General features: G+C 39.6%; 1 protein-coding gene across 1 annotated transcript in view; it reads left to right on the plus strand.

Moving 5' to 3' along the window:
• nphp4 (nephronophthisis 4) overlaps positions 1 to 26,363 on the plus strand; it is a 188,119-nt gene that overhangs the window by 98,118 nt on the left and 63,638 nt on the right. Inside the window, exons 10-12 of the mRNA XM_037684334.1 lie at positions 318 to 459; positions 5,111 to 5,163; positions 26,180 to 26,317. Coding sequence (XP_037540262.1) covers positions 318 to 459; positions 5,111 to 5,163; positions 26,180 to 26,317 — 333 coding nt within the window. The remainder of the gene's footprint in view (positions 1 to 317; positions 460 to 5,110; positions 5,164 to 26,179; positions 26,318 to 26,363) is intronic.

Here is a 26,363-nt window from a genome sequence, read left to right on the forward strand (position 1 = left end):
AATTATCTGTGTTGTTGCTGCTAAGTCTCTAAAGAGTGCCTGTCAAAAATCATATTCCATCAATTAATGTTTTGCACAAAATAATAATTTTACTGTAGACTGTTTACCAGTCACATTAAAAAAAAAACTAAGTCAAAAATATTAAATGATGTAAAAGTGCTTATATTAGATTTAAAGTAATTCTACACCTTTGCTGTGAATATTCACTCAGTTATTGTTATGGTATATGAGCATGTATGTTATTTTATACGTTTGAACTGCACTGTTTTATCAAATCAGCTGTATTACTGAAATGTCTTATATTTTCTACCTTCAAGGAGGACTCTGAGGCAAAAGACATGATACGATTTTGGCTATTGTCCAGGCTGGAACGGAAGGCATCCAGTCCAAGGGTACCTGAGAGGACAAAGAAGGAGGATGTGTCACATCAGAGAAAATCACCTTCGTCACCCTCACAGAGTAAATATCATCATGTATAATGATGGATATAATTGTTTTTAAGCTCACATTAATTACTCTGCAAGGAACAGAATAAATCACATCTGAAGACTTTTTTTTTTCTTAGACCAACTGCAACCTTTAAAGTATTTTACAACTTTAGTTAAGTTTTGCTTCTCTACAACTAATGGTTTAGCATTTTGTAAGAAGAATATTGTATATATGAAAGTTAGGAAACATATAGTGTCCGGTAACAGAAAATGTTATCAACCAAAGATTAAAGAATTAATGATCAAACTAGCCTGTCCTCCACCTAGTCTGTACTCCAGCTCTGAGCAGCGTTATCTCAGTGGCACCACCTGCTCTCTGCATGATTGCTGTACTTCATTACTGGGGTCTGAGGGGAGTGAAGGATAAACTAAAAGTGCAAGGAAAAGACTTTGGCTGTTCTTTTAGGCTTCTTAACCTTGGACAGACTTTAGTTTGCACTCTTCGATCACATCTGTTTAAAGAAAGAAATTCAAATACAACACACACATCACTTATTCAGGAATAAAAATGTTCAAAATTATTACTGCAATGTGCTTATAAATGAACATGTTGGAATCAGCATTGTTATAGTTTAGTTTTAACTTGATTATTAGACCGGGTGTAGCATTCCTGTGTTATACATACGTTTCATATTGCGAAACTTTTGTATCTTTTGGCCTTCTTGCATTATAACTTGGTTCAGTTTCATGACTCAACAAACTGTACTTGCTGTTAGACACACACTTGGTTCATGTGCTATCACCTGCGCAAGTCACAGTTGGAAAAGCAACTAAATTTGATTCAAGAACAGACAAGCAGATCCTTTACATCTGAGCAAACCTCTCCTGGAGTTCATTTCATTCATTCATTCAGTTCATTCCGGGTCTGTAGTTGAGAAACATGGACTTCATCAGTTACTCCCCTTACAGGAGTCCAGTCATAAAGCAGTGACTACATTTTCTGAATATGATTAATTTCACTATTTGCTTCTATGGTTTAGCCCCTACGCCTCTATGTTCACACAAAGAAGTAAGGGTGTTCTAATACTTTCTGCGAGGTAGCAGAAGTTGTGCCATGTGGTCTTTCAAGCAGATATTTTTTCCAGAGCACACTTTAAAATGACGGGTTATGCGCGGAACTATCAAAGACATTTATGAATCTTTTTTTCTTTAAAGTGTTTTATTCTCATCTCTTTAGTTTCTAGTTTGACGTTTAATCATGTATAATGTTTGATATTATTCAGCAGTTTTCTTAACAAACATAAAAAGCACAATGTTTTTCCTACAGTCAGCTGTTGCTGTTTTTAAACCCTTCACTAACAATTAGTGGGTTGATGCTGAATCCATTAATTAATAGCATAAACAGTAAGGACTAGGCTGCTAGTTAATTCTATAATAAGTTAATGCCATTTTTAACAAGTAATTGAACAATTCTTTTGAGTCATAACTTTATTCGTTCATCTTATTGTTTTACTAAAATGTAGTAGAAGTGATAAAATCTTTTGCAGTGGTATTTTTTACTAGTTCGTAGGACAAATCTTCAACATCATTTAATAGCTAATGTTCATTTCCACTCAGCTTATAGAAGCGTTTATCTCAGCTGTGACCTAGATATTTTCTTCATAACAAGATTCAAAGGAAATAAAACTGCAGATGTTGTCAAACATCAGATTCAGTTTGACGCCACGTTCGACATAAAGACAAGCAAGCTTAGGATTGTCTCCAAATCTGTACCAAGACTACACAAACAGTTTGTAGGTCATGTGTTTTCACTTGCAGCTTGAGGTTGCAAAGAATCAAACTCTGAGAAAACAAATCTCTAATGTAAATATATATATATATATATTTAATTGAATTCAAAAGTTGTGTCTTCAACCAATCGATGGTGCTGGGTGCACAAGTTTAGTGCTGCTAAGCCAAACAGTTTTGCCAAATCCATCCTGTAACACATTTATAATCTTGGAAGGCCTCAGTAGCAAACGTCAATGTCATTCATCCACTAATGAGTCTCTCATCTCATAGACTGACTTAATCTCCTCTGCCTTCGACCAACTGGACAGAGCGGTTCTATAGACAGTGTGTTGCAAGTTGGATGATCAGTACAACCAGAAGCTGTAGCAGATGAAGAACCAGTTCATGTTCCACCATGGCAAGCACACAGGACCTTTGGAGCCCAACGATGACTCCTGTCTACAGCAGCAGTCCAAGAGGTTTAGATGTAGCACATTCATGTGATGAGAGCTTCACTAGAGAGGGAACATTTTTTTACACTTTAATGTCTATGTGAAATCTGCGTTGCCAAATATTTATTCCCCAAATCAAATATTTTTAGCGTGAAATAGTTTTTTTAGTGTGCACTTCACATTTTTATAACACCATATTATTCTCATATGCCAGGGGAGTGGTGGTGCATAAGAGATTGGAAGGTCGCCTGTTCAATTCCCCAGGCCAACAACATCAAAATGTGGGTGGGAAAGGTGAAGCACCCACACCTGCCTCCAACCTCATTTTCCCCACTCTGGACCCTTAAGCATGGCCCTTAACCCCTGGGCATCCTAGATGGCAGCTCCCTTCTCCACACAGAGGGCTGTGGTAGCTCGGTGGTCTGTGGTTGCGTCAGTAAGGACATCCATGGTAAAAACAATTGTCAAGTCTTCATGTGATTTGGTTCACTGTGGAAGGGAGCTGCCAAAAGTTAAAAAATAAATAAAAAATCTCAAATGCCACTGTGCTTGCTGGTTTATTTTTTTTCTTCTAAAAGCAGTAAACAGGAGCAATAAAGTAAACCTAAATCATGCCACTGTGTGTAGGCTTCTTTAGGTTTTATCATATTTCATTTTATTTTTCAGGCAGGGAGGAGTTCTTGATGAATTTCTTTTGACTCTTCCATAATAAGCACGCTTCTTCCTCTATATCCTTCCTAAATTAGGTTCTGAACCCTGAGCTTTGAACAGGCCTCCCACTATAACCAAGTTGTGATTAAATATTCCACCACCGCACATAGCTAAAGACAAATGATGTGCCACTGTCTGCATCCCCTATCGAAAGCCAAACTGCTGATTTGTTGTGAATCTGTCAGTGAATTGATTAAAAGTGTTGCAACGCAGCCACTCAATCCCAGGGACAGCATGACAAACTTGAGCAAGCCCTGCTTGTATAATTGATTATTGCCCCTCTAATGAGACTTTTAGTTTTTCTTAGAAGAGAACAGGGTTGATCAGCGCTTTTGTCATAGGAGTGTAGATGGTGCTTTTAGAGATCATGAAATCATGGTGATTTACTGATTACATTTTAATCAGTGTTTACCAGATCACATGGAAATTAAATGCTTTGTGTTGTTTATATAGATCTCTGGTAAATTATCTGATTTATCTTTGATGATTTCAGCCATTGCATTTCACTACCAAATTATTAAACAGTCTCAGAATGGACTTTTATCTTATTTATGAACATCAACTTGACTTCTAGTAGTATTGGGAATTTTTTTCAAGTACATACATTTATTTTAATCTAATTCAGCTACTGAATTGAATGCTGTTTATGTGAACAACACACTTCACTTTGTGCTCCCAATAATCAGACGAGAGAAGACAATATAAAAAAAGATATTTGTACTTCAACACATATTCCTTTATTTCAACGTTAAACATGTGCATGCTTCACATTTTAAAATGTGTTCTGTGCAAGTCCCCTTGTGTCGTATTCATATAATATCCACCGCTCATAAAACAAACATGTGCCCAGTTGGAGTTGGATAGGTGTTTGCTCAGCTGTCAAACTGGCCTCTTATTGATCCCAAACAAATGGCCAGTTGCACATCAGTCCTTTTAACGAGGGGAATCAAATTCTCTGTGGGTTCCATAAGTGTAGCTGTGAAAGAACAGCAAGTCCTAAAAAAGAAAATGGTTGCCAGGGGGAGAATGCCAGAGCAAATTTGAGAGATAGAGCCAGCCAGTCCCATAACATGTCCACTCTGTATGCATGTAGTCTGAACAGATGGGAGCTACTGCAAGACACCCCAGGCAACTGAAGCAATTTCCAAAAGGCCAGTCAAGCCCAGCATAAAGAGCAAGCTAGAGTGGGAGAGGAGGACAAAGAGATGCTGGGAAGCTTTTCATTTTGGTATTACCATGGCTACCCACCAAAAATCTTCAAGATGCATTGTTGCACTTTAAACCACTGTTTAAATCTAACTCGGGCTCTTTGTCTGTGTGAAAGTGGATACATTTGTTATGTTTGTAAATAGTTGAGGGATCCCATTGCTCACTGCAGTCATTCAGTGCACATTGTTATGGTTTGGTTTTATACCTCCGGATGCCAGACTGCATGAAATCCAATCAACAGGAAAGTAATTTAAAATCTGACATTTTACTCTTAACCCCTAATTCCTCTGTCAACTAATATTCCATTAAATGTCTACCCAAAAAAAATAAAATAAAAAAAAACTGCTGCCAGATGACAAAGCATGCAGAAGATGTAGTGATAAAAATTAAAAACATATTAAACACTTAAATGTAGTCGTTAGTATGTAACCAAATGTCAATCAAAAACGTCAACAATAATTTCACATTTTAAAAAGATTGTTTGAAGTTTATCTCTGAAAGGGTTGTTATCTTTCTGTACTTCTTATTTGTGTCTTTCAGGTCAAAAACTAATTCCAAAGGCTTCTCCTCCAGATTCTCCTCAAGGTCCTGGGGTAAGAAACTTATTTCATTCAGATGTGCTACAACATCCCTCTATTCATCTGTCCATCCATTATTTTTGCCTTCTTCTTCATTCTGTGGTTGCGGGGGTCACTAGTGCCCATGTCGAACAGTCACTGTTCGAGAGACCACAGGGACGGATATGGCGTTTTACCACTGTCACTACACTCTTCGGTTCTGCACCACACCCCGCTAGTTAAGGGCCTGCCCACTGCCGGTACCCACTCAGTCTGATTTATGGAATCATCTTTTTCGTGGTTCTAAGCAAACTGCTCCGAGGTGACAATTTTTATGTAAGCAGACAGCAGCCATTGATTGGCCAGCGGAGCTACATCACTGGATGACCCGCCCAGCAACAACTGCAAACATTTGTTGTAGAGCATGTTAGTTGGTTTGTTCTAGTTTTCTAGTGTCTATTTCACTATGGAAGCGCCAAACATGGTGCCATGGACCAATGACGAAGTCCAGACCTTTCTGAACAGCACTAAAAGTGATGTGCAAATTTACTGCAAGATATTGGAGATGATGTGCAACATGGCTACACCCGGACCTATAAGCATCGGAATAAGCTAAGAAAATTTAAGCTAAATTTCAGTTACGATGCCTGCCCACTTTACACTGATTAGCCCATCCACAGAGTGAGAAAACAAGTCAAAGTGACAATTCACCTACACTTGAATATTATTTAATTATTATTATTTAATTATTTCTATAGCACTTTACACAACCATGGTGATGGTGACCAAAGTGCTTAACAAAAAACAGTACTTAAAATGACAATAGGTCAAAAGCAAGAATATAACCTATAAGCTGAAAACCGACTCATGTTGCACTCATCAGGGGTAAAACGGCTATAGAGACAAATAACCATTGTAAAACTCACACCAAGGGACAATTTAGAGTTACAAATCGGCTTAATATAGTTTTATAGGTGACGTAGTCAGGCTAAGTTATAGTGTTAAAAACAAAAACAAACACCATGCACGTAAGTTTATTATCACCCAATGCAGAGCAAAAAGTAGAATTAGAAAAAAAAACCCTCCATCTGTCCATCCATTCTTGCATGTTGTGAGCACAATAACAAACAATAAGTGAGTTACAGACTTCTTTTTTTAATGTGTGGCTGCATCTAGGTGTAGGAAATGTTCCTTCTGAAAGCTGGGTTGCCACATCAAAATCAAACATGGCAACCACCTAATATATTTAAACGTTGTGAGCTGGATTTCTTGAAAAATAAGCAATAGGCCAACTTTCGTTTTGGTCTTTGGCTGCATCTAGGTGTAAGATAGGTCCCTTTCGAAAATAGGGTTGCCTCTTTAAAATCCGCCTTTACCAATCCTTCGTAATTGTTACGACGAGACACAAACTAATGCAAGAAAAATTACATCACATACTAACTAAATGTATATTGTTTAGAAAATATTAAATTATTAATATAAAAACTACAAAAAAGTAATCCTAAAGAAATTAAACAAATAAGTTTTTCAAATATGAAATGATAAAAATTGCTCCTACCCATGTGTTGCCACATAAAAAGCCACTGTTTGGTACTCTTTTAATGATGTCATTTAAAACAAGAGGAAGTTTTGGATTTGCAGCCAGACCATTCACATACACCCACTCTGTGTCTATGAAGACAAACAATTAAACACATGCTCATTATTTCTCTGTCTTTCTGATGGGTGCTTGTTTCAGTTCAGAGCTGACACGTTGTTTTTTGTTTTTGTTTGGTTTTTTTCCAGCACAGAACAGTTTCAGGATACATTTGTAGATGCAACAACCATTGTTTTTAATCCTGTGCTACATCTGAGTTCTGTATTGATAATGGCAGTATGACAGTTTCTCATGGAGCGGTACCGTAGAGCTTGAAGGTCATGCACAATCAACAAAAGTCATTGCATTGACCTTTATCCTTGAAGGTTTGTCCAAACTCCCAAAATAGTTTTTTCTTTATACTTTATACACGTTAAAACACCTAAAATGTCTGTGAACCTTCTAGCATTGAGCATTCATCAGGATATTGTGAACCTTCTAGTTATTCTGTTTTTTTTTCCTTTCGGCTGCTCCCTGCTTCAAGGGTCACCACAGCGAACTAACTCACACAAAGACTTGGGAATTGATTTTACACCGGTTGCCCTTCCTGACACAACCACAGACCACTGAGCTACCACAGCCCTCTGTGTGGAGCAGAGAGCTGCTATCTAGGGTGCCCGGGGGAGTAGATGGTGGGGGGTTAAGGGCCTTGCTCAAGGGCCCAGAGTGGGGCAAATGAGAATGGAGGCAGGTGTGGGTGCTTCACCTATCCCACCCACATTTTTGATGTTGTCGGTCCAGGGAGTTGAACCGGTAATCTTTCGATCAAGGCCCACCTTCTCTAACCTTTGCGCCCCCACTCCCCCTCTACTTATCCAAATTACGGTTGTTTAAATGTGTCACTGTAATGCAAATGGACAAACTGGACCAAGAAAAACAGATCAGTTGCATTCAACTGAAGTTGTTCGCAATTTAGCATTGCAATTTTCATTCATTCATTCATTCATTCATTTGTTTGTTTGTTTAGTTATTTATATTCAAGGATTCAAGGTTCTTTATTTTCATTTGCGTCACATGTGGTACATGAGGTGGAACGAAATTGTGTACACAGGATCCCAGTTACATCAAACGGTAGCAAAACTATGAAGTGTAAAAAGAAACAGTAAATAAGGATCTAAAATGTAAACTCATATATATGATAAACAAACACCAAGCGATACACTAAAAGATCTAAGATACACGCTAGTCACTATAGTGCAAAACAATACACCAAATAACAGCAGCATTGATTCTCATAGATTTGGTTCGGATATAATTTACAAGCGTAATGAGAGCGGAGTCGGCCTCCGAGCCGACCCCAAAACTAGCATAAACTGGGATGTATTCAAAGCATGCAACAAAAATACAGAAACAAGGCGCCAAAAGTGAAAAAGAAATAAATACACAGCAGCATGGTCCTATTAGCAGAGTGGTTCTGATGACAGTGAGGTTAGTCTTAGCAATATGGTTCTTTTGTAGAGTTGCATTCTGGCCCAAAAAAATCATACCCAACCTGGCCCCAGCCCGCAGTCATCATTTCCGAACCCCGCTCGACCCGGCGAATTAACAGTAATTACAGAACCCGGAAACCCCCGACATTTTAAATTAGTTATTAACGGTCGGGGATGCGGGGCTGAATTAAGGGGCAGAAGATCGGAGCTGAGGGGCTGTTTGTCCTTTCATGGACACAAAAGAGCATTTTCATTCATTCAACCTTTATTTAGACAGGTTAATCCCATTGAGCCTAAAGGACTCATTTACAAGAGAGACCTGATTTTAACAAAGATTTAAACCCTGTTTCTGCCTGCATTTTTCTGCATTACTGAGACACATGGACCGCTCTGACACACGTCTGTTTTGGGATACACCTGCCAATGGGGACGCACGGCTGAATAAAAAAAGATGCAGAAGATAGGAGCTGAGGGGGTGTTTGTCCTTTCATGGCCGTAAAAGAACATTTAAACCCTGCTTCTGCCTACACTACATTCTGATTTATTCAGACACAGACCCTGCTCCGACACATTTGCTTTGGGATCTCACCTGTTTGGGTCGTCGGCCGCACGCATCTGCTGAGTGCAGCGGCTGAATGAACATCCATTTGTGCAATGAATCACTTCCTGGCAGTATAGTCCCATCTGAAGCTTAACTGAACTTTTTACCTCTTTCAAGGCTGGTCAGCTCGCGGTGAAATGGCCACATGCGGCTGGTGAAAGTATGGCAGGCCGTGTTATCATATAATTGGATCATGGCTGATCCTGACCCAATTAAAAGCCCAACACCTACCCGGCCCGCCAATCCAGCACAATATCATGACCCGGCCCTCCCCAAATTCGGGTCGGGCTTAGGGCTCATGTTAGAAATGACAGTTCTATCCTGTTGGAACCATGGTACTGTTAGTGGTGTGGTTCGGTTAGCAGTGCGGTTTTTCTTAGCAACATGGTCCCGTTGGCACCATAATACTGTTAGCGGTGTGGTTCGGTTATACAGTGTATATACAGTATATGCTGACCAAGAGCTATATAAAACATGAAAGGCAATTATAGAAGGAAGTCTTGTGGTATTGTCAGACCATAAATTTGTTGCGATATCTTGGTTTCAAACCAGCCCTCACCTCCCTCAAACAATTCTGTGTTTCGGTCAAGAGCTGATCAGAAAATGATTCCTGCCTGGATCAGTCTTCTAGCACCCCATGTGCATAGACAACCCTACCCTCCCATGTTGTTTAGACAAGCAATGTAAATCTTGACTAACCAATGCTTGCACTGTACATGACTTCTCCACAAATACAGCAGGCCAAACCATAAATCTTGTTAAATATCTGCATAAATGTCTTATTTGTCCCAGATTTCCCAGCAACAATGCAAGTAGGCGGTATAATTGAAGAGATGCTTGTTTACAAATGTCTCTGTTTTCTTCATTTCACTCACCTGCATCAGATCCCAGAAATATTGTGTATGTCAAAATATCCTGCAGCTAGATTTTTTTCTGAATAACTAGGAAGGCACGTTGCATGGGGGTGGGAGAAGTGTGGGTGCATATCTGTTGGAAATGTTATTCTTGATGAAAGACAACAAAATGTTTATTTGTGTCAGTTGCACAACACTTGAATCACTGCTGAAACTTTGGAAGCAAAGAGAATACTGATGATGGTAATCATGCCAAGTTGGATCCAATCAGATTAAATGTCACATTAACATCTGTTTATGACAGAGGCTTCCTACAGGCAGCTGACATAGTACTGATCAACTTTACTGTAACTTTGTCCTGAATTTAAATGTGTGGTGTTCAGCCATTTGTGGCATCTGATGTGATCAATAGTGACTCATTTAATAACTCATAAGACAATGATGACAACACATAGCACTTACTTACTTACTTATGAGTCTTACAGCAGCCATATGTATTAAAGGTATATGTTGTCGATTGTGTATATTTTGTGGCAGTTTGTTCACACTATGCTGAACTACAGGGTGTAACCATCATCCTTCAGTCTGAGTAGAAGTGTCGGTAGGGAGTGAGGGTTGTGATAAATGGTGCTCTCGCAATATGGATGAGGCTAGGGACCCAGGCATACACACACAGTAACATTGCATCAGAGTGGAGGAAGGAGGATATCAGCTTTGTTTCAACGCTGGCTCTCCGGGCCAAAATAGGTCGGTTTTCCGACTCATTTTAAATTGAACCAGCGGGGCTGCGAGCCATGGGAGCACTGAACCCGTGAACTCTACAAATCGACCTTATTTTGATTAAGCTGCAATGGCGACGGAATCCTACAAGTGGGCTGCTCCCTGCGGCAAAGAAAAGACGTCTGTGGTCATACTGGGCAGCTCCTAGGGGATAACAATAAAAGAAGGTGCTTAACTGGATCTACTCTTTTACATGCCACTCTTACAAGAATCACAGATTCAACCATGTTGACCAAGCAAACAGTATTAATTTCAAAAGAAGCTGTTTTTTTTTATTTATTTTTTATTCATTTTTACTGAAACATTGATCACATTTGAGGTTTAGTGTTAAAGTTCAACCTCCATTTCTCAGAGAAGGCAATTATTTTTTCTAACAAAGGAGAACCACATGTCATAAACAAACAAAGACACAAAAAAATCCATCCATCCATTATCTTTTACCCGCTTCTTCCATTTTGGGTGATGGAGGTTGCCGGTGCTCATGTCCAGTCATCACTGTGTGAGAGGTGGCATACACCCTGGACAGGTCCAAGTCCATCACAGGGACACATAGAAACAAACGGGACAAACAACTATTCACCCTCTCACTCACACCTAGGGACAATTTAGAGTTACCAATTAGCCCAACATGCATGTTTTTGGTCTGTGGGAGGAAGCCGGTGTGCCTGGAGAAAACTCACGCATGCACGGAGAGAACATGCAAACTCTACCCAGAAAAGCCGTCGATCGAGATTCGAACCAGGGTAACCTGCTTGCTGAGAGGCAGCAGCTCTACCAGTTGTGCCACCATGCTGCCAAAAAAAGCATTTCAAATTTAATTTATATATTTTAATTTATTTACTGTTGATGTAAATCTGGGAGGGGAAAAAAGTCTGTGATCACTGTAGTTACATGAGGCAGTTACAGGATAATAGCCTACTAAATTATGTTGCAATCATGAGTAAGCTTTGCTAAGAGTAAATATTCAGTTTTGGCCAGTCTAGTGCGATATGTGGTTTAGGTTTCTTTTACGACTGTTTTACTGGGTAAAAATGTAAACAGCACCAAGTAATAGGTACAGACAAAACATTTAATTCTTGAATGTTCCTTGTTACCTAAAATAATATTTTTCTTTCAGTTACGTTTATTTTACTAGTTTTTGGTGTGTTTTATAGTAATTCTATAATAATAAATTAATGTAAACAACAAATGGTTAACAATGAAATGTAACAAAAATTTAAAAAGCTTATTCATATATTAAAAAAAAAATACAGAAACTTGAAGCTAGCCCTGCTCTTTCGCTTGGGCACTTCTACTTCACTTCAAACTCGGGTCCACTACCAGAGGCCTGAGAGTTTGAGGGTTCTGCACTGTATCTTAGTTGTTCCTAGGACTGCACTCTTCTGGACAGAGATCTTTGAGGTTGTCCCTGGGATCTACTGGAGTCACTCCTGTTTGGGGGTCAAAAGAGCACCAAGTGCTCCAATGACCACTGGGACTACTGTAAATGTGACTTTCTACAACTTGTATATTTCCTTTTTCAGCCCTTGGCATTTCTCAATCTTCTCAAGGTCCTTCTTCCTGATGTTATAGTCACTTTGGATTGCAACATCTATCACCACTGGTAGGATTTGTTGATATCAGCCACTTACTCAGTCTGCTGGTGGTACATGCTGTGCAGGGCTTTGTCTTTCCATGATATATCCTCTTGTTCTGCCTCTTCAACATTTGGTTTCTGCTGCTGCCTGAGACATTCACTTATCAGTTCATCATCAGGGGCTGTCCTATTGATGTACTCCAGGATCTTATAGTTGTTTCATCCTGTATAATGGCTTGGATGCTCACTAGTCTGCCTCTCTCCTTTCTCTTATGGCACTTTGCCACTGTCTCAACTCTCACTGGTTCTGCACCACACTGCACCTGTCAAGGGCCTGCCCAGTGTTGGTACCCACCCACACTCAAAAGGTGAGTATGGTGATTTGAGCAGACCTGAATGGACATGGTGAAAGAAACAGAGGAGATGCCGATGTGATGGGTAGGTTTGGTGTCAAGAAAAGGAACCAGGAATGACAGAGTGTGGTAGAATTTGTCAAGAGAATGGAAATGGCTATAGTCAACACTTATTTTCAAAAAAGGGCATAACATAGAGTGACCTATAATAGTGAAAGCAGCAATATGCAGGTAGACTATATTCTGTGTAGAAGAAGAAGCCTCAGGGAGATTGGGGACTGTAAGGTTGTTGCAGGGGTGTGTGTGACCAGCCAGAACAGATGGTTGTATATAGAATGATCATTGTTGTGAAGAAGAAAAAAAATAGTAAAATCAGAGATGAAGACCAAATGGTGGAAGCTGAGGAAGGAAAATGTTGTGGAGTTCAGAGAGGAACTGTTAAAGGCTCTGGGTGGTGAGAAAGATCTTCTAGATGGCTGGGCTACTACAGCAACAGCGATTAGAGAAACAGGAAGGAAGGTACTTGGCGTGTCATGTGGACAGAAAACAGATGATATGGAAATCTCGTGGTGGAATAGTAAGTGCAGGAAGCTATTCAGAGAAAGAGGTTAGCCAAGAAGAAATAAAAAAATAATTCCATGCCAAGAAAGAGTACCACAAATGTCATCTTTGCTTTGAGGGTGTTGTTGAAGAAGTACAGAGAGGGTCAGAAAGAACTTCATTGAGTCTTTGTTGATTTAGAAAAACCATATGACAGGGTACTGATCAAGGTGTGGTATTGCATGAGGAAATTTGGAGTGGAAGAGAAGTATGTTAGACTGGTACAGGACAAGTATGAAGACAGCAGGACAGTGGTGTTATGTGCTGTAAGAGTGGCAGATAGCTTCAAGGTGAAGGTGGGATTGTACCAAGGATCATCTTTGAGACCCTTTTTGTTTGCTCTGGTGATGGATCAACTAACAGATGAGGTCGAGCAGGAATCCCTGTGGACTATGATGTTTGCAGTTGTCTGGGATATGTGATGAGAACAGGGAACAAGTGGAAGAGAACTCAGAGAGGTGGAGGTATGCACTTGAAAAAAAAGAATGCAAATCTGCCATATTAAGACAGAGTAAATGTGTGTGAATGAAATGGAGGCAAGTAGAACTATAAGGTTACAAAGAGCAGAGATCAGAAAGGTGCAGGACTTCAAGTACTTGGGGTCAACTGTCCAGGAAAAGGGGAATGAGGTAAAGAGGTGGAAAAAAAGTCCTGGCAGGATGGAGTTGGCGATTAACAATTTCAGAAGTGATTTGCAATAAAAGAGTGGCAGCAAAGGTCAAAGGAAAAGTTTACAAGACAGTTCTGAGACCAGCTATGTTATATGGCTTGGAGACAGTGGTACTGATAAAAAAGACAGGAGAAAGAACTAGAAGTGGCAGAAAGATGGTGTTCTTAGGAGTGACAAGTATGGATACAATTAGGAATGAGATCATCAGAGTTACAGCACAGGTTGAACACCTGGGAGATAAAGTTAGAGAGGCCAGACTGAGATGGTTTGGACATGTCCAAAGGAGGGACATTAGGTGTATTGGTAGAAGGATGTTAGAAATGCATCTGCCAGGAAAAGACAAAGAAGAAGGCCAAAGAGGAGATATATGGATGCAGTTAGAGAAGACATGGAAATGGAGTAAGGCCAGAGGATGAACAAGATAGAGTGAGATGAAAGAGGATGACTCGATGTGGCAACCCCTCAAAAGGGAAAAAATGAAAAAAGAAGAAGAAGATATGCTTATCCAATGACCGTCCAGAACTGTACAGCATACTGTCCATTTAAACAGGGAATCCATGATTTGTAGCTATCATACAGTTCATCACAACTCTAGCTCAAGGCAAATTAGCAAAAACTTTTTCTGTCTCATTTTCTCCATTCTGTCAAAAGATTCTGACATGTAAACACAGTTGTGAAGTTCTACATTCATTTTCACTTTTCAACACATTTCCCCCATTCTTCAACATGAATGTCAAGTGCTGATAAATCTGCAGCATCCTTCCTTCAAATGGCTGAGTAAACAAGCTGTATGCTCCACTTCTGTTTGCTAGCGTTGTTGGATCTGATGACTTTCTTCTGCTTGTATAAATTATTGATCCTTGACACACTCTATTTGCCACGGTGCAAAATATGCTGTGTTATTTATAGGCAGAATTTGGAAGAGCAACGGCATTTGTTTGTCTCTGTTGATGATCATTTAACTCATGATTTTTCACAATGGGCTGCGGCCATGTTTCAGGGTCATGCTTGTGTTTTATTGACCCAGGTGGGCTTATAGTTTGTCGGCTGAAGGTGTGACATGTTTCACTTTATTGCTGGCAGAGGGCTTGTTTGGAAGCTGGCATCAGCTTAGTCAAGCCTAATTTTTGCTACCGTCCTTTATGAGGACTAGTTTGAGCTTCATGTGTTGTAAATGTATAAAATATTCATTTGGCTGCAACTCAATTTTACGTTTTGTATAATTCTTCAAAAGATGCTCTATTTTAACTATACAGTATCTTAAATAATTTTCTCTCAATTTACTTATGATTTCTGCTGACGATGCTATTATAAATATTTTACAATGAATGGTTTACCTCAACCACATACTGATGAGAGTTTTAATAAAGAATGTAAATTTGAACTTGAGGGCTGTCATACAATTCAAAACTCTGCAAATGGTGCAAAACAAATATTTGATGCATTTGCAGCCTAAAGGAAAAAAGTTGATGACTACCTTATCATATAAATTTGTGAAGCCAGAAACGATGTCACATCATTACATTTAATAGTCATTCATACTTATTCAGTGAAGGATTTTAAAGGTTATTTTAAGTTGAAAGCTTCACAAAAGGCAATTTTACAATAATATTGTATCTGATCAATTCAGTCAAACCAAAAATCAACTTGGGGCTCTCTTGAAAAAAGTAAACAAATTCAATAAATTCCAACAATAATTCCATTCAGTTATAGGGACATCACTCTCCTCAGCCTCCCTGGTAAGGTCTATTCAGGGGTACGAGAAGCGAGTCCGATCGTTGGTCGAACCTCAGATCCAGGAGGAACAATGTGGGTTCTGTCCTGGCCGTGGAACACTGGATCAGCTCTTTACCCTCACTAGGGTGCTTAAGGGATCATGGAAGTTTGCCCATCCAGTCTAAATGTGTTTTGTGGATTTGGAGAAGGCATTCGACCGTGTTCCTCAGGGTACACTGTGGGGGGTGCTCCGTGAGTATGGGATTGGGGTGCTGTTGCTACGGGCTGTTCAGTCCTCATACAAGCGGTGCGAGAGCTTGGTTTGCATTTCCGGCAGTAAGTCGGACCCCTTCAGGGTGGGAGTTGGACTCCTCCAGGGCTGCCCGTTGTCACCGATTCTGTTCATAACTTTTATGGACAGAATTTCTCGGTGCAGCCAGTGGGTGGAGAGTTTTTGGTTCAGTGGCCTCAGGATTCCATCTCTGCTCTTTGCAGATGATGTGGTCCTGTCGGCGTCATCGAGATCTTAAGCTCTCACTAGAGAGCTTAAGATCACGGTGGTTGAAATGAGTTGCCTCCGCATGGTAGCTGGACTCTCCCTTAGTGATAGGGTGAGAAGTTTGGTTATCAGGGAGAGACTCGGAGTAGAACCGCTGCTCTTCCACATCGAGAGGAGCCAGTTGAGGTGGTTCGGGCATCTGCTAAGGATGCCCCCTGGACGCCTCCGTAGGGAGGTGCTTCGGGCATCTCCAACTTGGAGGAGACCCCGGGGAAGACCCAGGACACGCTGGAGAGACTATGTCTCTTGGTTGGCCTGGGAACGCCTTGGAATTCTCCCGGAAGAGGTGGCTGTGGAAAGAGATGTCTGGGCTCCCTGCTCAAGGTGCTGCCCCCGCGACCCGACTTCGGAACAAGCGGAAGATAATGGATGGCTGGATGGAATTCCATCCCATCTAATTATACTTAAGTTTAAATCCAGTTAATTCCAAATCAATTATGTTTTCCATTTTAGGTTGATTATCAGTGTGTAAAATGTAGACTAGCAAAGGAATCCAATGGACTGATTCCTATGTTCACTTTGAGTTAATATCCTATCTTGTTTATTTTTACATTAGAAAGAATAAAGGAGAAACTCTTTTATAACAGTAAGAAACCTCCAACAGAACTAGATCCAGGAGGTGCAACCATCTGCCTTGACTAATTGGGGGTTACTTAGGAATAGTTGCAAAAACAAAAACAAATAATCAGTGTTATGTTTAGTATATGCTGCATTTAAACATGTTTTTAATACCTTTTTTCATTAAAATGAATAGTGTTATGTATTTTCATGAAAACCTTCATTCTACTTTGATTTTTTTTCCCCGCTCACATTATTTTTTTAGAGAACCATGCCACTTTTGGACATGTCTTTCTGATGACATTTCACTCTGTCTTGCATGTTCTCACGTTTTATTTTCTCTCATCACACTCTCATGTGCTATTTACACTCATTCTTACTCACATCCAATCCCCACTGGTAACAGTGTGACGTGGTACTACATCTGCCTTGTACGTGTCATATTTTCCACTTATTTTTCTTGACTTTTTCACCTTTGGTTCTCAATAATTCATGCTAGTAATCTCCGTGTCATTTTCAATAGATCTCCTCCCTTCAAAGCCAGACTTGTCTCACTATATTATATTAAAATGTATCATTCTTGATCTCATATCAGTTGATGCAGCTGATTAAAGCACCTAAAACAGAGGAAAGCAAAGTCATAGAACTATAGGTGGAACTTTAGACGGTGCAAAAGATATCAAAATCTCACCACTTCTCCATTTTCCACACACTTAATTCTCCTTACTGTCCTTAACACCTGTCCTGCTGTATCAACTGTTTTCCTGTATATTTCTGTATTCCCAGAAGTCCAGCCAAAACTTAAATATGCACAATTTCATTCACCTCTTGCCACATTGTTGGTTTAATGCTTGTCAATACATTCCCACTTCTCCCCATACCTCCAAGGAAGAGTTGTAGCTGGTACCTTGTTTGCCTACCTGGATGCCTCTTGAATTATTTATCATTAGAATGTTTTACTGCTCCTGTCTACCATGTCTTCCCTTGGGTTTTCGATCCCATCTTCTACACCTCTGCTGACCAAGTAGCAGTTTTCCAAAGTGAAAAATGAAGCCAGGGTGAAAGTGGCAAAAACTGCAGTTTTTTAAATAGCCACTTGAGAATGGCTCTTAACTATCCTTGTCCCCTCCATGTTACAGTGTCCAACTTTATTTGAATGATAAACATTCTTCCAATCTGGATGAATTAACCATTGTATGGCAAAGGCTGCTTTGAATGACAGGTGAGTTACTCAGAGGGTGTCCTCAGGTTCTTGCTTGGATCTTTACTTCACTGCAGCTGCAAAAACCTACATTTATGATGCTTTAATTCTAAACACATTGTTTTAAAATATATATATTTTTAAACGGATAGCACTTTAAAAAAAAATGTTCATGAAGCTGAAACATGGTTTGTTTAGAACAAAAGTAGATTTTTGCGCAAGGGGAGACATAATCATGAACCAAGCAGAAGACTTGGGATTGCACAGGCATCTGTGTCACTACATTTGAGTGAGCATGGCCAGTTTTCCTGGTGGAGGGGCTGAAGATTATTGCCCTTATTTTAGGCCATTTGCACCCACTCAGTGAAGACTGTTCAGTTAGATTTAGTGTGACTCATTTGAAATAGCTACTCATTCATTGTTTATTTTGGCTCTCTAAATACAATATGAAATAGTTTTTTTTTTAAGAAACTATATAGAGCTTTTCATCATTAAATCTTTTATAATTGATACAGTATATTATTAGGGACAGACGTTTATGCACATGCATTATTGTACTGTTCCTGGTAGCTTGGATCATTGTTAAAAGGAGTTAAAATGAGCTGATCGCTACTCAGATGGTTGATGGATGTATTTCCAGGACCTCACCCACAGATGTGGGCACTCCCACAGGCACTATTTAAGATTTGCAAACAGATGCTAATTTGTGCAGCTTGGTAAATCTGCCTCTAAGAGAATACATTGAGTGAGGCTTTTAGTTGTGGCGTTGCTGCGGCTGCCAATGTTCTGATCTCAGCCTGTTTGCCCTGACAGCCAAGCATATCATCTGCTCAAATTCTGGCTTCATGGGATCTTTTTTAAATTTAATTTAATTTTATTTTTTTATTGTTTTTGTGTGCATGTGTGAGTGACATTCTTTCTTGCAGTCCATTTCCTGTTTTTCACACTTTTTATGAGCACTTTGGTGACACATGCATGTGTGTATGTAACATATGCTTGGGCTCAGCAGTATTTGCAGGGCCTGATTTGTGACATTCGCCTGGCCTTGACATTGTTGTGAGGATGTTTTGACCAACCCCAGATTCTAAAAATAACTTTACTGTTGTGTCTACACTTTTGTTGCTTTTTTAATGGAAATGATTTGAGGGAAACTAAAATAAACAAATATTTAAACAATAGGAAAACAAAAGAGATAATCTTATCTGGAACTGTAGCAAACATAAATATGGAAATATAATGTACAATTAATTTATAAAATGTATATTTCTTTGATACTTTTATCATGTTATGGTGTGGCTAGCAATATCCAATAAAGAACTGCCATAAGTAAGACCAAAATGATTTAATTTAAAGCAATTTTTGCTTTTTAAACAAATATAAATATCAGTCCTGGTCAGTGAAATGGCATGCTGGGTAACCTTTGAGGTAGCAAGAAGTTTAATACTTCCAGACCAGAGTTTTGTTGGGAGCAAGCAGTCCTTCGTCAAGTGGCTCCTTCATCAGAAGTGCAAAGTGCTGTGAGAAGTACTGTCAAACAGGCACACACTTTTCAATAAACAATGCTGCCTTTCCCCATTATGCCATGAACAATTGATTTAATTTGACTCCATGCTGCACTTACGTAACATTTAAATTGCTTACCTTGCTGAGAAGTTACAAAATATAAGAGTGCAGTTAGTCCAACACCACTGAATTTACCATTCACCTCTAGCTGCTTGTTCTTTTTCTGTGATTCCTCTGCAGTGGTTGAATTAAACTTGTAGCCAGTTTAAAACATTAAATGCTCAAATTCCATCCATCCATCTATCCATCATCTTCTGCTTATTCCAAAGTCGGGTCGCGGAGGCAGCAGCTTGAGCAGGGAGGCCCAGACATCTCTTTCCACAGCCACCTCTTCCAGCTCTTCTAGGAGGATTCCAAGGAGTTCCCAGTCCAACAGACTTATCTCCAGCATGTCCTGGGCCTTCCCCGGGTCTCCTCTCATTTGGACATGCCCGAACCATCTCCCTAGGGAGGTTCCCAGGGAGCATCTTTTTTCATTCATTCTTTATTTAGACAGATTAATCCCATCTAGCCTCAAGGACTCATTTACAAGAGAGACCTGATTTCAACAAAGAATGACGACAACAATAGACAACAGCAACAACAATAGACAATTATAAAAAGGCATACAGATTTTTTTTTTTTACAAATTAAAATAAGATTGCAAAAAAGGTAGAAGAAACAGCTAGATTATAAGGCAAATGTAGAAAACTAAAAACAGGAACATGTCTGCGTTGGTTTTTGCCAGGAGTCCAACAGATTCTTAAAGCCACTTAGAGAGATCAATGTCAAGAGCTTCAGATCTTTTTGCAAGATATTCCAGGAAACGGGAGCAGAGTAGGAGAAGGCCCTTTTGCCTAGTATGGTCCACACTGAGGGGACACTGCAGGTAATAATGTCCTGAGAGTGCACGCTGTAACTGCACTCATGCAGAGACATGTAGGAGGAGATGTATGAAGGTAGCAGACCAAGAAGTGATTTAAATATGAAAATGTACTAGTGGGAGAGTCTGTGTGAAGTTAATGATGTCCAGTTAACCAGTGAATACAGGGTGCAGTGGTGGGTACGATAATCACAGCCTGTTATGAATCTTAGTGCACCATGATATACAGCATCCAACATCTGCAGGGTGCTTGTAGGAGCATTCATGTAAATAATGCATAATGTAATGTGATAATGTCAGCCTTACAGCTCAACTCTCTCTTCACCACAATGGGCCAGAAAAGAGTCTGCAATACGGCAGACACTGCACCAATCCATCTGCCAATCACACACTCCATTCTTCCCTCACTTGTGAACAAAACTTTGAGATACTTGAACTACTCCACTTGAGGCAGAACCTCACCCTTGACCTGAAGAGAGCAATCCATCCTTTTCCGGTTGAGAATCATGGCCTCAGAATTTAAGAGGCTGATTTTCTTCTCAGCTGCTTCACACTCGGCTTCAAACCGCTCCAGTGAGAGCTGAAGATGGTGGCATGATGATGCCAACTTGACCACGTCATCTGCAAAGAGTAGAGATGGAATCTTGAGGCCAATGAACTGGAAACCCTCCGCCCCCTGGCTGCACTGAGAAATTCTGTTCCTAAAAGTTATGAACAGAATCGGTGACAACGGGCAGCCCTGGCGGAGTTCAACTCCCACCCTGAAGGGGTCCGACTTCCTACCGGCAATGCGAACCAAACTCTCACACCACTTGTATAGGAACTGAACAGCCCGTAACAACGGACCCCCAATCCCATATTCACGGAGCACCCCCCACAGTGTGCCCCGAGGAACATGGTCGAATGCCTTCTCCAAGTCCACAAAACACATGTAGACTGGATGGGCAAACTCCCATGACCCCTCGAGGATCCTAGTGAGGGTAAAGAGCTGATCCAGTGTTCCACAGCCAGGATGGATCCCACAATGTTCCTCCTGGATTTGAGGTTCGACCAACGGTCAGACTCGCTTTTGACCCCTGAATAGACCTTACCAGGGAGGCTAAGGTGAGTGATGCTCCTATAATTGGAGCACACCCTCCGGTCCTCCTTTTTGAAGAGGGGAACCACCACCACAGTCTGCCAATCCAGTGGCACTGCCCCCGATGTCGACACGACATAGATGCTCAAATTGTACTTTTTTAAAATTTAATGTTAATGAAAACATAAGTACGTCTTAATTTATTGACAGACTTATTTTGGATTCAGTTTAAAGTTATGGGTGTTTACATCAGCACTGATAGAGTGTTAAAGCCTCCAGTATACTCACGCATATGTCAGTTCATGGAAGCCCGCGCCTACCGGGTTAGACTTGAAGCAGACGCCCGCAGGGCAAGTCTGTGCAAAGCTCAATTTTTACGACTGCATACACGTATTCGGTGTTGCACAATAGACTGCCCGGCGACGGACTGTTTTGTATGGAACACCAATGTATTACATTTCCCTTCTTCATCCCTGATCTGGCCTTTCCTTTTGTTTGTTTTTTTCCCAAAAGGCAAGCGATCTCTTCCTCCTCCTCCATTGATGCCATGACTGAAATTGTGAGAAATGAAGGAATTTGTCATGAGCAAATTAAAATCAGGTCCATTGTGGCAGCGGGACGGTCTGGAGATTTCCCGGTGGGCTGGTCTGATGTGTGGACTGCAGTGCCAGAGCTCCCTGTTGTTTTTTTTTTAGAACTTTTTATTAACAACATATAAACCCAGAACACTGCTGCGGCTGGGCTGCAGCTCTCATTTTTTTTTTTTTTTTTTTGCAACCTGTCAGTCAATCCAGTAGGCATGTCAGCAAATAACCATTCGGTGAACTCAATTTGTCCCAAAGGTAAACGCCCCTTTTCTGTGGAGCTGACTGCAGCCGCTCATGGTTGACGCTTGAGTATGAAGTCTCAACCCTCTGCGGACAGTGCGCACAGTTTCCACACAGCTGACAGGAAGTGCGAGTATACTGGAGCCTTAAGAGAGCAACCTAAATGCAATGTAGATACTTAAGCTCCAGTAGGGAACTCTATTAACTCTTTTCATACCTAATGTGGTCTATTATAAGGACCACCTGTCTATTGACATTGTATTATTGCTAAGTGACATGTTACATAAATAAATATAAGCTTACTTGTACATTTTAAGCTGAAGAAAAGTTGAAATCGGCAGTACGGTGGTGCACTGGTAGAGCTGCTGCCTCTCAGTGAGTAGGTCGCCGGTTCAAATCCCAGTCTGGGAACTTTCTGGGTTGAATTTGCATGTTTTCTGTGTGCATGCGTTGGTTTTCTCCATGTACTCCAGTTTCCTCCTTCAGACCAAAAACATGCATGTTAGGCTGATTGATAACTCTAAATTGTCTCTAGGTGTGAGTGAGCGAGTGACTGGTTGTTTGTCTCGTTTGTCTCTATGTGTCTCTGTGATGGACCTGTCCCCGCCTCTCGCACAGTGCTAGCTGGACATGGGCACCAGTGACCCCCACGACCCAAAAAGGAAGAAGCAGGTAAAATATAATGAATGGATGGATGGATGGATGATGGATGGATTGATAAATAAGTTGAAAACATTTTTACTGACATGCAGCATCTTCTAGAGTGTATTAATATTGTAAACTTTCTACATGTGATTATTAATTAAACCTAAAGAGAAGTGGGTGATTTTTATTCAAAACTTAAGATCGCTATTAATCATTTCAGTCTTGCTTTTGTGTAGGCAAAAGGTCAAGTGCTTGAATTGTAATTCAAATGGACTTTGTTGGTATTTCAAAGAAAGCTAAATATAAAAATATTATTTTAGAGAAATACAACACAAAGTGACTCTCATGGCAACCAATATTTACATCATAATAACTGTTCTTTTTAAAAAGCCTAAAACTCAGTTGTGCTTTGAGCTGACTAAAGATGAATGAGTAAGGTCTGGGTTTCCCGATGTTTAATCTAGGTAAACGATAAATGTAAGAAAATTACCCTTCGTAGCCTCTGATTTGAATTGCAATGTATGTATGCAGTGTAAGTGTCTTCACAATCATGAAAATTCATGAGAATTTATATGTCCAACATGTGGGTGAGTCAGCGATCAATCAATCAAAAGTCTATTCTTAAGATGTGGAGCTATTAACTTTCAACAAATGGGTAAGAATATGGCTGATTATTTACAAGAATGTGAGTCCAGAAATATAATGCATTCTTTGTATTTTATTTTGTTTACCCAGTTATTATTATTAATAAATGTTTATTTTAGATCATTTGTAAAGTATGTAATAAAGGCATGTGCTGCTGGAATTGCCAGTCCTTAATTTTACAATCGTTAAGTACTAGGTTTATTTATAAATTATTCTACTGTAGAATATTTTTTTTTCATCATTATTATTATCATCATTATTCTGATTCTGATTATTATTATTCCTGTAAGACAAATACTCTTTAGCTCAGGCCTACATTCTGGCTGGATTTAATTTCCTTTAAAAGTCAGAACTCAGATCTGGGAATTACATCACATAAAACCTAAAAGTGTTCCAGTTGCAATTTGGAAAGCAATTGGAATTAGCTAAATATTGTATTCATTAGTTAAGTTGTATATTTCTCTGAATGTTATGTACTCAAACAGTGCAGCAACTATGCAACTACTGTATGCATGCAACTAAATTAATGAAGAACAAATATGAAAGAGGCACAAATCAATAGTTTATTACTGCATCACTTCATGTGTGTGAGTCAGCTGCATTAGATTTTCAGGTCTGAAGAGAAACCTCTGGCTTTCCAAGTCACACTTTCAACTTTATCGGCCTTTCCAGTTGATTTTTCAATCTTTGAACTATGAAATCACGACTTCTGAGTGCAAATAAAATGCACCTAGTTGAAAGCATCTTTTAGGTATGTCCAATAAAATTAAAGAGCATTCAGTTTATATGATTATTTAGATTTATTTTAAATATTTATTGTATTTTATTTTTTACTGGGCTGCACTACATTAGAGACTATAGAAGAACCTTGCTGAGGTTAAATGAAACAGTGGAGAGAGCTTTAAAGGTTAAATGAGACTATACAAGTGGAGAGCTTTGAAGCAGAGTTCTTTTTTAGATCAGTTAGAATATAATTTGGCCATCTGATTTAGATTCCTCCCTGACATCTACCTGTTTAGATTCATCTCAGAGGAAACCTTGGAGCTGTATCAGTCACAGCAGAGGTTTAATATTTCCTCAAAAGCATGGGAATGCTTAATCATCAAGCAGGATTAGCCAGAGGTGGACAAGAAAAGGGCATCTAAGCTCCTCTATTCATTGCTCAGGAGCTTATGAAAACAAGATAAATGATAGAAAAATGCTGAGATCAGAGCAAGCACATTTTACAGTTATTATAATGTTCTGGTCATTAGGCAGATTTAGGAAAACATCTCTATCTTGTTTTGTTAATTCATTATAAAGCTGATTTTCACAGCACTAATTCCATCCCAACACAATAACAGAGTCAAGTTCTGCACACCACTCCCTTGCTCTTAATTATATTTTTAGTAGAAACACTTGCTCCAGTTACTTCCACTTAGAAATTTTGATTAATGTAAAGATATCATTCTTTCTGGGTCAACTTTTTAAATAAAAACATGTTCAATCAATTGAATAAAAACATTTTGAAAAAGTAAAATTAAATCAGTGGATTAAGAAAAACTGTTTATTTTAACTCCAAAACGTATTTTAACTTTAAAATTCATCCATCCATGCATTCATTTTCTGTACCCTCTTCTCCTTTTAGGCGACTGATCTAACCACTGATCCACAGTCCTGCCATTATTTGAAAAACAAGAAGCTTAAAGTATGATGCAGGCATTTTTATGCCTGTCAAAATAAACAATAAATTAGTTAATTGCATGATGAATGAAAATTATCGACCTAATTTTCATTTACTGGCTTTATCCTTTCTTCATGTCTCTCTTTTCCTACTGAAGACATGGTTCAACTCCGGTGCTTTTCACTGACCCCTCCATTTCTCTTTAAAATCAGTTTTACCCGTTCAAAATTGCATTTTTGGATTGTTAAAAGCAGCTAAGTTGAGATGCTAAGCTACGAGCTAAGCTAACTGGCCAACCTCGGGAATAAACCTTCGACTTGTCGAGCTCCATAATTCACGGTTGAAACCCGTGCCTTTGTGTAAAAAAATTGTTTTTCTCTGCAAAAAGAAACTGAAAACTTGTTTACTGATTTTTTTTTTTTTAAATTAAAAGCTTTGAGTGAAAAATGCTAGAGCTCAAATCCCCGAGCGTCCGCCATGTCGGCCCATGTCATGTCAAGAGCCCTCCTTCCCATTTTTAGAGACATGCTGCGCAACTATCCATCCTTTGGTTCGAACAGTCTTATACTGCCATCAGGTGGTCAAAAATTGTACTACACCCCAAACAAATCAACATTTCTTCTAAAATGTGACATTATTGTTAAATTTCAAACAATATTATCGTTTATCACAATAATTTCTGAGACAATTAATCGCCCAGCAAAATTTGTTATCGTGTCAGTCCTAGGCATTTTAAAATAATATTTGTTATTTTTGTAGTAGGGAAAAATGTGATCAGAGATCAGAGAAACTATGTTTAGACTTCAAGTAAACTAATAAATAATACATCTGGTATTTAAAGAACTGGATTTCAGATTTACCAGCAGCAAATATGGACGTTTAGAGTGTTTTTAAGGGTACGTTTAGCTTTGTTCTAGACTTTACAAGGGTTTCATCTGCAACTATTTATGCAAGACATTTTTGCACAACTTTAAAAAGTATGTTTTCTTTCTTTCCCTGTCAGGTCTCGAGTATCAAAGGGTAAGATAAATCATTTAAACTTGACCTACAGGGTAAAGACAACTTCAAAAGCTTGTGGGTTGTGTAAACAGAGGAGGTGTATAAGTGCTGAAGAGTAAGGGGCTCTTGTTGTGTTCTGTGACGGCACGTTTCTCTCTGGCGTTAAGTATTTTCCTGAGCCCTGTTGTTGGTAATCATAATAATAACAGCGAATCATTTGCATTGTTTCTCTGCAGCTCTCGCTCTCTCAACTGGCAGCTACTTCACGCTACCCGACCATCAGCCACTCCAGCTCGGCGTTGCCTTGGCAACAGTCATTTCCTTCTCTGCTCCATCCTTCCCCGTTGGCATCAGCCCACCAGCTGTCACATGTCGTAAGATTTCCACCCCCGTATTTCTCACGCACACACACACACACAC

This window comes from Nematolebias whitei, chromosome 11 (genome assembly GCF_014905685.2).
Source record: "Nematolebias whitei isolate Nwh7 chromosome 11, NemWhi1, whole genome shotgun sequence".
Classification (NCBI taxonomy): domain Eukaryota; kingdom Metazoa; phylum Chordata; class Actinopteri; order Cyprinodontiformes; family Rivulidae; genus Nematolebias; species Nematolebias whitei.